Source organism: Dreissena polymorpha, chromosome 5, assembly GCF_020536995.1.
Source record: "Dreissena polymorpha isolate Duluth1 chromosome 5, UMN_Dpol_1.0, whole genome shotgun sequence".
In the NCBI taxonomy this organism is placed as follows: domain Eukaryota; kingdom Metazoa; phylum Mollusca; class Bivalvia; order Myida; family Dreissenidae; genus Dreissena; species Dreissena polymorpha.
In genome coordinates, this window is record NC_068359.1 from 10,566,251 (window position 1) to 10,581,454 (window position 15,204).

Sequence of the window (15,204 nt, forward strand, 5' to 3'; positions counted from 1 at the left end):
TTGCATTTTACTTTAATTTTTTTGGAAACATTCAATTGGGATTTTTTTGGACAGCAATTGGGAAATTTGCAGTTTTTTCATTATTGGGAAAGTGCCGGTTTGCGGTACTTTGAAAGAAGGAAAAAAAATAGCTGATATCTCACCATTTTTAGGTACATGTCTCACCTGTTTCAGGTATATATCTCACCTGTTTCAGGTACATGTCTCACCTGTTTCAGGTACATGTCTCACCTGATTCAGGTACATTTCTCACCTGTTTTAGGTGCATGTTGTCTTACCTGTTGCAGGTACATGTTGTGCCACCTGTTGCAGATACATGTTGTCTCACCTGTTGCAGGTACATGTCATCTCACCTGTTGCAGTTACATGTCTCTCACCTGTTCCAGGTACATGTTGTGTAACCTGTTGCAGTTCAATCTTGTCTCACTGTTTCAGGTACATGTTGGAGTTTGGTAGAATCCTACAGCGACAGGAGCTGGACGCTTTCCTTGCCATGTCTGTATCACCCCTGCTGCATGACGTGCAAACCATGCAGGACCTCAAGGTACTCTTTTAAGGAGCCTCGCTTTGGGAAAACTGGGCTTTAAGCGTGTGCCATTGTGCGTAGAGTGTCATCCCAGATTAGCCAGCGCAGCCTGCACAGGCTTATCAGGGACAACATTTTCTTCAGTTCTAGACTGGATTTTCGTTAAGAAAGTACTTACTTAAATTCAATATTCCATTGAAGCTGAATGCCGTCCCTGATTAGCCAGTGCTGACTTCACAGGCTAATCTGGGACAACACTTTACGCTCATGCATTAAGATTAAAGCTCCATTAAAGATTCTGTGATCCTGATGGTTTTTATAATTGATGCTCAAAGTAATTTGTGAAAACCTGCATGAGCAACATGTACTGTTGAAGTGGGGTAGATTGACTTTTCAAAAGAGTCACAGGTTTGGAAGTGTTGCCACCAACTGAATACAGTGAATGTTGTTTTTTTTCAGTTCAGCCATAATACCAATATCACATTGTGTCTTCTTAATTCAGATCGTTTCAGTGGCAGTAGAAGTCGGCTAAAAAAAATCTAATGTTTAAGCCTGAATAAACCTTTGGTAGTGTACATTGCCATAATTGGTCTAGATGTGTGCTCAATAGAATAAAAATATAGAGCACTCAATACAGCATCATACTTTTATAATACCTTTTATTGCTCAGAAAATTGTCAGTTTCAAATTATATCAAATTTGTAATTATTTTAACCAAAATTAGAGTGTAGTTTAGAGAATGAGGAATGAGTCATAAAGAAATCATGCACTTATGTTTTTGATAGTTTGCTCAGCATTCTACTTACCAAACAATTCACTCAAACTGCACAATTTCTTGTTTCCCTAGCTGCCGTCAGTCCAGCCCCGTGGTGTTGCTCTGGCGGCACTCTTCATGTCTGGCATCGAGGTGGCGCAGTTTGCCAACGACGTGTGTGGTGCGCCGGTGCCCTGGAACATGATCCTGCCCTGGAATTTCTTTGACGGGAAACTGTTCCACTTCAAGCTTCTCAAGGCATCCAACAACACCCCATTGATGGACATGTGTGACGGACAGGTGAGTGGGCTTACACCTCATTGATGGACATGTGTGACGGACAGGTGAGTGGGCTTACACCCCATTGATGGATATGTGTGACGGACAGGTGAGTGGGCTTACACTCCATTGATGAACATGTGTGACGGACAGGTGAGTGGGCTTACACCCCATTGATGGATATGTGTGACGGACAGGTGAGTGGGCTTACACCCCATTGATGAACATGTGTGACGGACAGGTGAGTGGGCTTACACCCCATTGATGAACATGTGTGATGGACAGGTGAGTGGGCTTACACCCCATTGATGGATATGTGTGACGGACAGGTGAGTGGGCTTACACCCCATTGATGGATATGTGTGACGGACAGGTGAGTGGGCTTACACCCCATTGATGAACATGTGTGACGGACAGGTGAGTGGGCTTACACCCCATTGATGGATATGTGTGACGGACAGGTGAGTGGGCTTACACCTCATTGATGGACATGTGTGACGGACAGGTGAGTGGGCTTACACCCCATTGATGAACATGTGTGACTGACAGGTGAGTGGGCTTACAACCCATTGATGAACATGTGTGATGGACAGGTGAGTGGGCTTACACCCCATTGATGAACATGTGTGACGGACAGGTGAGTGGGCTTACACCCCATTGATGAACATGTGTGACGAACAGGTGAGTCAGGGCTTACACCCCATTGATGAACATGTGTGACGGACAGGTGAGTGGGCTTACACCCCATTGATGGATATGTGTGACGGACAGGTGAGTGGGCTTACACCCCATTGATGAACATGTGTGACGGACAGGTGAGTCAGGGCTTACACCCCATGGATGAACATGTGTGACGGACAGGTGAGTGGGCTTACACCCCATTGATGGACATGTGTGACGGACAGGTGAGTGGGCTTACACCTCATTGATGGACATGTGTGACGGACAGGTGAGTGGGCTTACACCCCATTGATGGATATGTGTGACGGACAGGTGAGTGGGCTTACACCCCATTGATGAACATGTGTGACGGACAGGTGAGTGGGCTTACACCCCATTGATGGATATGTGTGACGGACAGGTGAGTGAGCTTGCACCCCATTGATGAACATGTGTGACGGACAGGTGAGTGGGCTTACACCCCATTGATGAACATGTGTGACGGACAGGTGAGTGGGCTTACACCCCATTGATGGATATGTGTGACGGACAGGTGAGTGGGCTTACACCCCATTGATGGATATGTGTGACGGACAGGTGAGTGGGCTTACACCCCATTGATGAACATGTGTGACGGACAGGTGAGTGGGCTTACACCCCATTGATGGATATGTGTGACGGACAGGTGAGTGGGCTTACACCTCATTGATGGACATGTGTTACGGACAGGTGAGTGGGCTTACACCCCATTGATGAACATGTGTGACTGACAGGTGAGTGGGCTTACAACCCATTGATGAACATGTGTGATGGACAGGTGAGTGGGCTTACACCCCATTGATGAACATGTGTGACGGACAGGTGAGTGGGCTTACACCCCATTGATGAACATGTGTGACGGACAGGTGAGTCAGGGCTTACACCCCATTGATGAACATGTGTGACGGACAGGTGAGCGGGCTTACACCCCATTGATGGATATGTGTGACGGACAGGTGAGTGGGTTTACACCCCATTGATGAACATGTGTGACGGACAGGTGAGTCAGTGCTTACACCCCATTTATGAACATGTGTGATGGACAGGTGAGTGAAAAGACGTCTGCACCATTTTAACTTGATTCATGTATGAAATCTGTTTCAGGTTAAAAACTGTATGATTTGAAATATTTTTGTTGGGGCTGATGCCTCATAATAACCCTTCCTAAATTTGTTTTAAAGATCACACAAGTAGGTAGAAAGGATTAAATTATAGCAGGAATTGAAAATAGTATTATAGTATTATTTTAAACCCCCCCCCCCCCCCCCCCCACACACACACACACAATATAGTAAAGGGTGGATCCTGGATTTGCTTTGGAAACCTGTCTGAAGAAGTGCGTCACATTGCAACGTGCAACATTCAAAACTGCATGCATTTACCTTATGGGGGGGATTATGATCATATGTGCGACAGTGCACTATTTGGAATTTTGATCTTACCCCTGGGTTAAAAGTAGCGTGTGGGTATACGCGTTGGCAGTGGCTGCACCATTTCTAGTTGCTGTTGTTGTCATACTGATTTAAAAATTTAAAATGTAGTGCCCCGTTTTGAACTTAGAATTGTATTATTAAAACATTTTTTTCAAATTTTGGACATGTGGATTGGGGAATATTTGTCACTACGCTGAACAGGGTCTGTATTCAACAACCAATTACTAGACTTTAGTCTAAAAATTAAGAAGTTTCTTGAAACAGCAATGTACTCAAACTACTTGTATGTCAAGTCTTGCATGGTAGATAAAACTTATCATTATATTAGATGTTACTGATATAAACACCATTTTGAGCCTGATAATATGCAAACTGTGAGGTATTTGTAAATGAGTTTAGGACTTTCTTTTTATTGTTTGTTAAAATGGGTTGATGAATTTGGGTACAGCTCAATTATGTCAGGTGGAGCAAGTGTTGAGGGTGGAGCGCCTCCGCCAGGCCATCCTGGAGGTGATCACCGTGGCAATGTCTATTATGTCCTCACATTTCTCACTCTCCCTATCCCAGGTGGAGCAAGTGTTGAGGGTGGAGCGTCTCCGCCAGGCCATCCTGGAGGTGATCACTGTGACAATGTCTATTATGTCCTCACATTTTTAGCTCACCTGAGCGATAGCTCGGGGTGAGCTATTGTGATCACTCAGCGTCCGGCGTCCGTCCGTCTGTCTGTCTGTCTGTCTGTAAACAATTTGTAAACATCTTCTTCTACTAAACCATTGAGCCAATTTCAACTAAATTTCATGTGGAGCATCCCTAGGTCATGGGACAAAAGAATTGTTTAAAAAAATTTGATCACATAACCAAGATGGCCACCATGACCATATATGGTAAAAACCTTAAAAAATCTTCTTGTCAGAAACCGCTCATCAGATTTTCAAAAAATTTCACAGGGATGACCTTTGAAGGCTCCCCTGAAAAAGTTGTTCAAAGAAATTTGATTCGTCAAAAAACATGGCCGCAGGAGCTCGTTGAACTTTGCATGTTTATTCGTTTTTGCCTATTTTGTGAAAACTCAAAAATCTTCCACATTTTTTGTCCGATCCTTTCCAAATTTGCACAGTGTCTTTATATCAATGAGGACACGAACCCTACAAAAAATGAGCATTATTGGTCCATGAAGTACAGAATTACCTCCCCTTGAATTGAGAAAATGGTGTTTATGCAATAAAGTCCAAATTTTTCATCCAATTCTTTCCAAACTTGTTTATATATCAGATTAAAGAGAATAAAATTTTCTTTATTATGGTTTTTCTTTCATGAAAATCCATAAAGGATAAGTGTTATTAATCGTTGCTTAATTAATGAACAATGCGAATTATCGGTATTGATTTTTTTCCTGACATGCCGTCCCAGATATTAACCGCTTTCAGCTGTAGACTGTGCATCAATACATCGCCGTGTTATTGACCTGAAAAATTCATACGCAGTCGGCATTAACACCGGTCATCGAGACAAATTACTGATGTGAAAACAAATCGTAAACAAATCGTACATCGTAGAGGATTAAACAAACAATTACATCTGATAAAAGATTAAAGATTGCTGCCGATTTAAATCAATTTGAGTACTTTTTGCGTATATTTGATGCCGAATGGGAAGCTGTGTTTAGACTTAAGTTGAGAAAAATGGCAACGAGATACTTGCCTGTTGGTAGCTAAAGAAACTTCAGCGTACAGTTTATAATGGGTGGCCATTCCCCGCTGTAGTCTACGGGCGGGTAGTGAACTGGTTGAGAAAAGTGGAAGCTTTGTGGAAAAGCGGTTTGAGAAGTTTGTAAGAAAACCCTGAATTATCAGTCTTGTGGGAAGATGGCATTGCGTCTCCACGCAGAGGGCCCTTATCACATAAAGAATATAAGAACCATCAAGACCAACCAGGTAGGGTTTTTATTTTTTTAAACTAACGCCCCGAATTTGGTTGTATTTTCTGTTGCTAAAGTTTACTGTTTAGGTTGTTTTGCATCAGAAATCGGCAAGATAGATCTAGCAAATTTGCCAATTTTTTTGTATTAATGACGTATGATTCATTGATTGTGAGCTTTAAAAACATTTTGACCTTTGAATAAAGCATAAATCAGGAAAAGAATTTTAACAGTAATTGAAAATACGATCAAATACGCCATTTTTGCTGACTGGGACAGGTCTTTTTTAGATAAATAAAATGTTTTATTGTCCCAGCAGCAAGAAATGTTTTTTTTACTTTTTGTAAAACAAATATGGGCAACCTACCGTAATCCAAATTCGCCGACACCTTAATTCGACGATGTTCTATTTTTATCGATTAAATGGATGATTATTGTCTTGGAATCATTTCAAAGTAATACAGCCGAGTTTAAAATTATTATTTTGTGCTATTAAACATTCATTATTTCTTAAATTATTTGCTAAATATTGCTTCATGTAACCGTTACATCGTCAAATTTGGGTCACACCAGGATACAATTATTTAGCATTCAAACAACGATTGGGATAAAAACTAGGTGAACCCATGCTGAAATTTTCAATTTTAACTGTTTAGCAGAAGCCACCATACCCAATTTTCTTAGGTGTATGTGGAGGCTTCTGGCAGCATGATTCTGTGAATATAAATGGTGACATTTGATTCTGCATTAATTAAACATGTATTATTGACTTTTTTAAAGTATGTGTGAAAAATATAATTTGTAACCACTGTTACAGGTTTTACCTGGTTCTTCAAAAGCAACACCTGCAGTTGAGTCCATGCCAGACAGAGGGTGCATGGGAATGAATTGCCTTTTGACTAACTTTGTGTTCTTTATCAAATACATGAAGATTTTTAAATATATGTGTATGTTGTTTTTTTAAGAAAATAGAATCACCAGAACAGGTACAGGCACCCTTTAAATGTGTCGAATCCAGGAGCTTCTGGGGGCCTCTGGCCGCCTTGTCCCCTGGACCCACCGAGGGCCCTGCGGACCCCTGGCCCCCAGCTTTAAGTTCAGGATTTTCAAAATATCCAACTTTGACCCCTGCAAATGCTTTGCTAAATCTTTGGCTACAGTTTCTTAAATTTGGCTACACAAAATTCCATTTGGCTAAAATGTTGGCCACAGAACTTTTTGGGCAAGAGGAGCCCTGTTTGGATTGTATTTGGGTCATCTGGGGTCAGCAACTAGGCACTAGGTCAAATAATAGAAAAACCTTGTGTAGACTATAGAGGTCACAGTTTTCATCAGATTTTATTGAAATATAGTCAGAATGTTTGTCTTGTTAAAATCTGGATTGGGATTGACTTTGGGTCATCTAGGGTCAAAAACTAGGTCAGATTAAAAAAACAAACTTTTGTAGACAGTAGAGGTCACAGTTTTCATTAAATTTTTATGAAATTTGGCCAGAATATTAATCTTGATGAAATCTGGGTTGGGATTGTATTAGGGTCATCTGGGGTCAAAAACTAGGTCAAATCATAGAAAAACTTTGTGAAGACAATAGAGGTCATAGTTTTCATATGATCTTAATGAAATATGGTCAGAATGTTTATCTTGATAATATCTGATTTTGGATCGTATATGGGTCATCTGGGGTCAAAAATTAGGTCACCGGGCAAATTCTAGTAAAACCTTGTGTAGATGAAAGAGGTCACAGTTTTCATCACGTCTTAATGAAATTTTGTCAGAATGTATTAATTAATGAAATTTGGCTTGGGATTGTATATGGGTCTAATAAAATTTAAGTTCATGAAGCAAGGTTAGTCAGGTGAGCGATTCAGGGCCATCATGGCCCTCTTGTCTCACTCTCCCTTTGTCAGGTGGAGCAAGTGTTGAGGGTGGAGCATCTCCGCCAGGCCATCCTTGAGGTGATCACTGTGACAATGTCTATTATGTCCTCACATTTCTCACTCTCCCTATCCCAGGTGGAGCAAGTGTTGAGGGTGGAGTGCCTCAGCCAGGCTATCCTGGAGGTGATCACTGTGACAATGTCTATTATGTCCTCACATTTCTCACTCCCTATCCCAGGTGGAGCAAGTGTTGAGGGTGGAGCGCCTCTGCCAGGCCATCCTGGAGGTTTTCACTGTGACAATGTCTATTAGGTCCTCACATTTTCTCACTCTCCCTTTCCCAGGTGGAGCAAGTGTTGAGGGTGGAGTGATCACTGTGACAATGTCTATTATGTCCTCACATTTTCTCACTCTCCCTATCCTAGGTGGAGCAAGTGTTGAGGGTGGAGCGTCTCCGCCAGGCCATCCTGGAGAACCTCAAGTTTGAGTTCGCCAAGCAGTACCTGCCAGGCACTGCCCTATATGGGGGCTACCCCATGCCATACGGGCAGGTACCCGGCGGGCCCTTCCCGTACCGGCCTGCGGGTATGGGCCGCATGCCTCCTCAGCCCCAGCCCGTGGGCCTTGGACGCGGTGGAAACATGAACTTCATGGGGCAGGGCATGATGGGACCTGGACTGAACCCACAGGGGCGCGGGCGTGGAATTCTGGGTAGGTGACCTGTGTATTCTGATCTTGGTTTTATGAGACAGGGAACCAGGATACAGTGTTGCATAAATGGTTTGAAATTATTTTTGTTGCCCTCTTCTAAATAAAAGCTGACAGAAGTTGCAAACATTAATATTGTATTTACAACCAAAGATACAATTGATGTCTTTATCTTAAGGTTACAAGCATCGAAACCCAGGTTGGTGTTGGATTGCAGGGGTTGAAGAATCCACTCGCATATGCGAGTAAAGTTGACGGTCGGGCGAGTAAAATTTCTTAAATACTCGACCGACCAGGCGAGTGCTGTTTTTCAAGTTGAGAAATATAAATTCAGTTCCAGAACTCCTTCCACATCGATACAAATTGCGAACAATTTTTCATTTTTCGAACAAACAAAAAATACGTTTAGTACACAAATAAACTGCACTTTCATTTTGACAATGACAAATGACGTCACAGACACAGTAAAAAATAATTCTCGAAATAGGCTGCCCTCTTTTCGTCGTTGTCAGTGCTCTTAGCTAATCGATTAAAAGTGAATAAAACTGTTAAATATATTGGTCATTCCGTGAATTTTAAAGTAAATATCAATAAAACTATAATACATCACTGGTTAATTATAACACTTCTTATATTTAATTAAAAAATAACAGAGAAAAAAATTAATAAACAGAATAATTCTGAATTTCGTGATCAGAAGCCTTAGGCAAAATGTTCCATATTGGAACCGTTTGTCAATCAAGCGTGTCTTGCAGTAAAAGTTTGTCTGAAATATTAAAATGGAAAAGGGTTCTATTTTAAAATATCTGCAAGGTGGTGGCAACAGGGAACAGAAAGAATTAGAAAGGTCATCAAAACGAGAAGCGGAAAAAATTGAGAAAAGGAAAGAGGTGCAGAAAACATAAGGAAAGCAAATATAATCCATCAGATAATGTAGTTAATTTGTTTGCAGTTTAGTGTCACTATGTTAAGTAGGTTTAAAAGGTTCTGGTTGATCATAACTATAAATATAGATATCTATTTTTTTAATGCTGGGCCCGTATTCACCAAACAATTCTTAGACTTAAGTCTAAGAATAAAGAAAATTCTTTAAATTAGAATATTCAAGAATTTCTTTAATTTTGAGTCAAACTCTGCAGTAAACATCTCTATCTATATTATTCTTCATATAGAACATTTTGTTAATGACATAATCACCAATGGAGGCCTGTATATATTCAAAAACTGAACACATATTTCTTGGTTCTAAGTCTATTCTTTATTCTTAAGTCTAAGAATCGGTTGGTGAATACGGGCCCAGGGCGAGTAGATTGTCAGGCCTACTCGCCCTGCAGGGCGAGTGGCTCTGGAAAAATTCTTCAACCCCTGGATTGGTATAATGTTTATTGGCTTTTTCTTACAAATGTTATTTGTTTGTGTTTTGCTTCTTGTTACTTTCCAATGTTACAGTTCTTTTGTGCTTTTGTTTTATTGTTTACGTGTTGAAAAGTAAGTAATTGCATAATTTAATTTTAAATGAATATTTTGAAAGGACCTCTGGCTAATAAAAATAAAATGTGAATGAAACTTAAATATTATACTTACACACAATCAAGTAGTTGGTACAATGAATATGATTATGTATCTCATCTTTGAAAAATCATTAAACTTCAGTGACTTATCTTTGAACTTCATTGCTCCAAAGTATGAACTTGAGTTTGCCATATTAATAAACTTCAGTGCCCCCATCTTTGAACTTGATTGCCCCATCTTTGAACTTAATTTGCCATATTGATAAACTTCAGTTTCCCATCTTTGAACTTCAGTGCCCCATCTTTGAACTTTAGTGTGTATTTTATTTGAACTAAAGTTTCCCATTTTCAAACTTCTTTTCCACATTTTTGAACTTTGATTCCCTTTTTTTTTCTAATTTCAGGACGGTCCCCTGTAGATGGTAGAGGTGGTCAGCTGGAAATAGCTGGGGTGGTTGTGGGCAGCTGGGGACCAAACCTGTCAGCCGCATCTCGAGGGAGCAGGGGCAATAACTCCATCCAGCCGAGGGTCATGTCAGTTGGTGGGCCACGAAGGTAGGGTTTGTAACTTGTAACTTATGGTGGGGGGGGGGGGCTTGATAAATTGATAATATTTGAACGTTTTGGTCTCAAACAGCAAATAAATGTGTGTGTGTTTTTTCGGAGAACAATAAAAAGAAATCTTGTAGCAATGGTCCACAGGTTAACTGAAGTTGATAAAACTTATTTAATTAATATTATAACTATTTCTACCATGACAAAACACGAGTTGACTATCATGCAAACCAAATGTGAAGAAGTCAATTTACATGGCAAAATTTGGCTTATCGTAATTACTCTTAGTTTTCGAACACTTCAATAAAAAAATAATTTGTATTGGTATCCGAAAATTTAGATACGGAATTTTTTTCAAAATTACAGGAGTCCGAAATATACGGAAATTTTTCCAAGATTACTCGAGTCCGAAAATTTAAAGACAAAAAATTATTGTCCGAAAATTAATATTTTATTGAAATAAAATCACTAGCTCAATGCACAATAGTGTTTCTACTTTGAAATAAATACAACTACACAGCTTTGCAAACTCTTGCCAGAAATGATACAGAACAAAAAAGTAAAAACATAAAACATACTGCTTCCTTAATAGGAAAATATTTTCAAATGCTGTTGGGTAAAGCCATTGTTTTCTTCCGGTATACATGGTTATTTACCCAATTATGGGTCATGGTCCACTGCCCTCAGGCATGCATATACCAGGTTTTATGACCTTGATCAGTTTGTAAAAGTCCATGATCAAAGTGTTACAAGATAAGCAAATAGAATGCCAAAATATGTTAAATTAGCGCTGTAAAATATACTTTCTGAATTAATGATAGAGGAAAACACACTTGTCCGAAAATTAAGTCACAGAAAATAATTATTTTGGCCTAAAAAGGGGTTGTCAGAAAACTTAGAACTACGTTAATGCATGTGCTTAAAGTGTTGTCCAGATCAGCCTTTGCAGTCTGCTACTCAGGATGTTTGTTATTGAAAATCCAGTTTAGGTGGAAACTGTCGTCCTTGATAAGCCTGTGTGGACTGCACAATCTAATCTGGTACGACACTTTACGCACATGCATTTGTTTTTTCAAAGCGAGGCTCGTACTAAATTCTGATGCAGACCCGTTTATTACAGGGGTGCTGGGCGTGCCATGTTCTACAGAGGGGGCATGAACAGAGGGGCCATGAGGGGTGGACGTGGGGGCATGCCTATGCCCTTCATGAGAATACCTGTGAGTACACAGATCTAGTTGCACGGCTATAAAACGAAAATGATCGGTGATATGCAAATTAAGTAAAAGTGTCCAATTTTTCATCCAGTGTTTGCTATGCTAAAACAAATGTTTTATTGCCCATGAGTGCAAAAGGGTGCCATGTAGCATTGAAATTAGAATGCACATGGTAACTTTTTACACAAATTAGGCGATATTTTGGTTTTTAAAAAGTTTACAAAACAGTTCAAAGTAATGTGACAAAAAATGTCTCAAAATGTTGCACAGACCTGTCAGGAGAGGCTCTCCTGTGTATGTAATCATGCATCACAACAGAAATGACTTTCATAATCTGCACAGAAATCGCTTCTCTGATTGCCTTAGATTGTTTGTCCAAGCATTTGAAGATAAGATTCAACTGTGCAGTTGTGTGGTATTGCTTATAATTTAAATATATGACAGTAATTGTGTACTGTACTTTTGCCTTCATTGTCAACTAAACATGGTTCGTTGAATTTGGAGCGCTCGCTTTTCAGCATTTGTTTTTGCTCATGTACTAATTGTCCCCTACCGGTTTCACCGGAGGGGACTTATGGTTTGCACTCTGTCTGTATGTCTGTCTGTCTGTCAGTCTGTCATACTTTTCTGGATCCTGCGATAACTTTAAAAGTTCTTAATAGTTTTTCATGTAACTTGAAACATGGATAGATTGCAATATGGACATCATGCACGTCATTTCATTTTATTCCTGTGTCAAAAATTCTGGTTGCTATGGCAACAAATAATAATTTTTGTTTAATCTGACAATTGTGGAATTTTTGACAATAGTGGAGCTGGTAGGGGACATATATTGCTTGGCAATAGTCTTGTTTGATCTTGCTTTGTTCAACTGCTCATTTGACTTAATGACTTATTTCTTGCTCATAATAGATAATGCCTGGAAAAACTTGCTGATTCCATGACTATGAATGTCCAGTATTTATTTGATTAGAACGCATTTTACCTGCAAAATGGTCAAATAAAAAAAATGTTCCACTTATATATACCAGGAAAGGCCCTACTTTGCGCGGATGCCGCGGGGTCAGATGGCACGAGGAGTTGTGAGGGGAATTAGACGACCGTTCGTGCGTGCCCGTCCAAAACCAGGAGGGAAGAAAAAGACTGGAAAAGGAAGGGGCATGACCATCGACACTGATGGAATGTATGTCGGGCTGGTTGTAAACTGATTTGAGGCTCCCTCTGAGTAAACAGGGTTAAATGTATTTCCTTTACGTGTTGTCCCATATTTGCCTGATGAATGTACTTATATGGGAAAACACTTGCAGCCTAAACTGGGCTTTCGGTTAGAAGGGGCTACCTTTGAAGGAAATATACAAGAAAAGCAGAAAGTGTCTGCTTTTCCCGTGCAGGCTGCAAAGGCTTATCTAGGGCGACACTTTATTCTCATTCATTTAGTCCTTTTTTCTCAGTGCCAGGCTCATCTTTTGAAGATTGATATCATTAGGTTAGTCTTAGATTAGCTGAATCTGTTTCCTGGATAGAACCTGAATAATGTTGTATTTGGCGGAAATCTTTAGAATGCTCAGATTTAGGGGATCTAATCTAGGGCCTCACAACAGCTAGGTTATCTCCATATCAACTCGTCAAATCCTACCCATTAAATTTTAGTGATTTGGCTGATGATCAAGGATTAATCAACAAAACATGAAGAGCTTTTGATGCTCTTGGTAGGGTGGCATAAAGCAGTCACACTGTTTGTCTGTCTATCTTTTTGCCTGGCATCTGTTTCCCCGAGTTACTTCCTAAACGCCTTCAAATATTTACCGGATTTTGGGTGTGTGAGTTTAACTGCATGATTTACAGATCACGAGTTATCATGCGTTTCATTCAGTTCTGATGATTTTTGGTAAAGTTAAGGGCCTTGGGCTCTGGAATATCAGTCTACCTGAATGTTTCTCCAAAATGTTTGTAGATATTGACCTGATTTTGCATTGATTCTTAACAAAATGTTTCACGAACACTTAAGAAACTGACCGATCAAGTTTGAGTTTTGGCCTTGGTCTCAACAATTTTCTCTTAAGGGCAGTAGGAGGCATTGTGTTTTAATGTCATAAATACTAACCTGCTATCCATAGCTTACTCCCCTTCAAGGGGCATTAACCCATCCCGAATTTTCACTGGGAATCGGCCACCTCCATACCGCAACACAGCCTAGGCAAAACATAGTGCAATGCAACCCAGACAAAAAGCAGTAACCAGTCCTCAATATTCTTTCTGGATCGACCAGGTGTAGACCTGCCTTTTTTATGGCTTTGTATTGAATTTTTTTTTCTATATGTTTCACTTGGTTGATTGGGGTTTTGATTAGATAAATTGTGTTATTTATCTTTTTACTTCTCATTCGGAATATTTTATGTGGATTTAATGGACTTTTGTTTCATTTGTAAAAGGTAGGCTTTGCTTGCTTTTATTAACCAGGTTTTCCGAAGGAAAAAACTGGTTATTAGATTGGCGAATGCGGGCGGGCTGGCTGGCGGGCGGGCGGAACAAGCTTGTCCGGGCCATAACTATGTCGTTCATTGTCAGATTTTAAAATCATTTGGCACATTTGTTCACCATCATTGGACGGTGTGTCGCGCAAAATAATTACGTCGATATCTCCAAGGTCAAGGTCACACTTTGAGTTCAAAGGTCAAAAATGGCCATAAATGAGCTTGTCCTGGCCATAACTATGTCATTCATTGTGAGATTTTAAAATCATTTGGCACATTTGTTCACCATCATGGGACGGTGTGTTGCACGAAAGAATCACGTCAATATCTCCAATGTCAAGGTCGCCACGACTAAAAATAGATTTCTTTTTAAAACAAACTTACAAAGGGGGTTAATTTTGTTTGTTCATTTCAAAAGTTCAGTTTGAGTTTTCTCCCTTTATCAGATTTTTTTTTCACAATGAAAACCTGGTTTTGTGACAATTTTGTCCCTTGTTAAACAATGGTTTATTTCTACCATGCTGGGTGTTTTTAGGCGCGAAAGGGCACATGCAAAACGTGTTCTTCTAATTAGTATAACTTAAATTGTTTTCAGCTTTGCTGGGTGTTTTGTACCTGCTCATGTACATGAGCACGTACTTATCGTGATCTTCATCAATAGGTAATTGAGAAGATTTGTAATGTGTAAATATTCTTCTCATGCGTTACAAGATCGTGCATAGCGTGTTCTTCTAATACATTGACAGAATGTTTATCATTTGCCATTGTGTGCAATAATGACTTTACTTTCCATATGACAATCTAAATTATGGTCATTTGATTTTTCATCTGTTTTGAATTAAACTTTGTTTAATTTACGATCTTCGGCAGTCGTATTATAGGTTATAGGTACTATTGACTTTCTCTTTTACAATAGTAATAAGAGAATGTTAATTATTTTCATTATGGGCAAATAATGATTTTATGTACCGTATGATAATCTGGTCTGTGACTTGTTTATTGTTGAATATGTTTTGCTCTTGTCTTTCATACAATCGACTACATGATGGTCCCAGATACAAGAGTGGATTAATACCCAGTGACTTTGAAGACCACAGATGACATATTGCAGCATCAGTCACCGGGTATCAGGAAAGAATGTGATCTTACTTTACCATCGGAAAGTCGATCAACATCAGACCATATGGCGACAACCGTCAGCCAGTCTTTGCCTGATGGCATTGGTCAAGAACATCAACCAATGCCAGACCAATTGG

At 39.8% G+C, this 15,204-nt stretch overlaps 1 protein-coding gene and 1 long non-coding RNA gene across 4 annotated transcripts in view; both read left to right on the forward strand.

Moving 5' to 3' along the window:
* The window catches only part of LOC127880557 (constitutive coactivator of PPAR-gamma-like protein 1), a 47,818-nt gene that overhangs the window by 20,911 nt on the left and 11,703 nt on the right, over positions 1-15,204 (forward strand). For 2 of the 3 annotated variants that reach the window (XR_008049580.1, XM_052427871.1), the window contains exons 9-15: positions 436-544; positions 1,374-1,580; positions 7,912-8,197; positions 8,373-8,393; positions 10,110-10,260; positions 11,381-11,477; positions 12,506-12,657. Coding sequence is in view for 2 of the 3 variants with exons in the window: in XM_052427871.1 (XP_052283831.1) it covers positions 436-544; positions 1,374-1,580; positions 7,912-8,197; positions 8,373-8,393; positions 10,110-10,260; positions 11,381-11,477; positions 12,506-12,657 (1,023 nt within the window). In the remaining variant the exon portion in view is untranslated. The remainder of the gene's footprint in view (positions 1-435; positions 545-1,373; positions 1,581-7,911; positions 8,198-8,372; positions 8,394-10,109; positions 10,261-11,380; positions 11,478-12,505; positions 12,658-15,204) is intronic. The other variant, XM_052427873.1, reaches the window with a different exon arrangement.
* Positions 1,761-1,998, forward strand: LOC127880560 (uncharacterized). Its single transcript, XR_008049582.1, has 3 exons — positions 1,761-1,800; positions 1,845-1,932; positions 1,977-1,998. It is a non-coding gene; the product is annotated as an uncharacterized LOC127880560 (long non-coding RNA).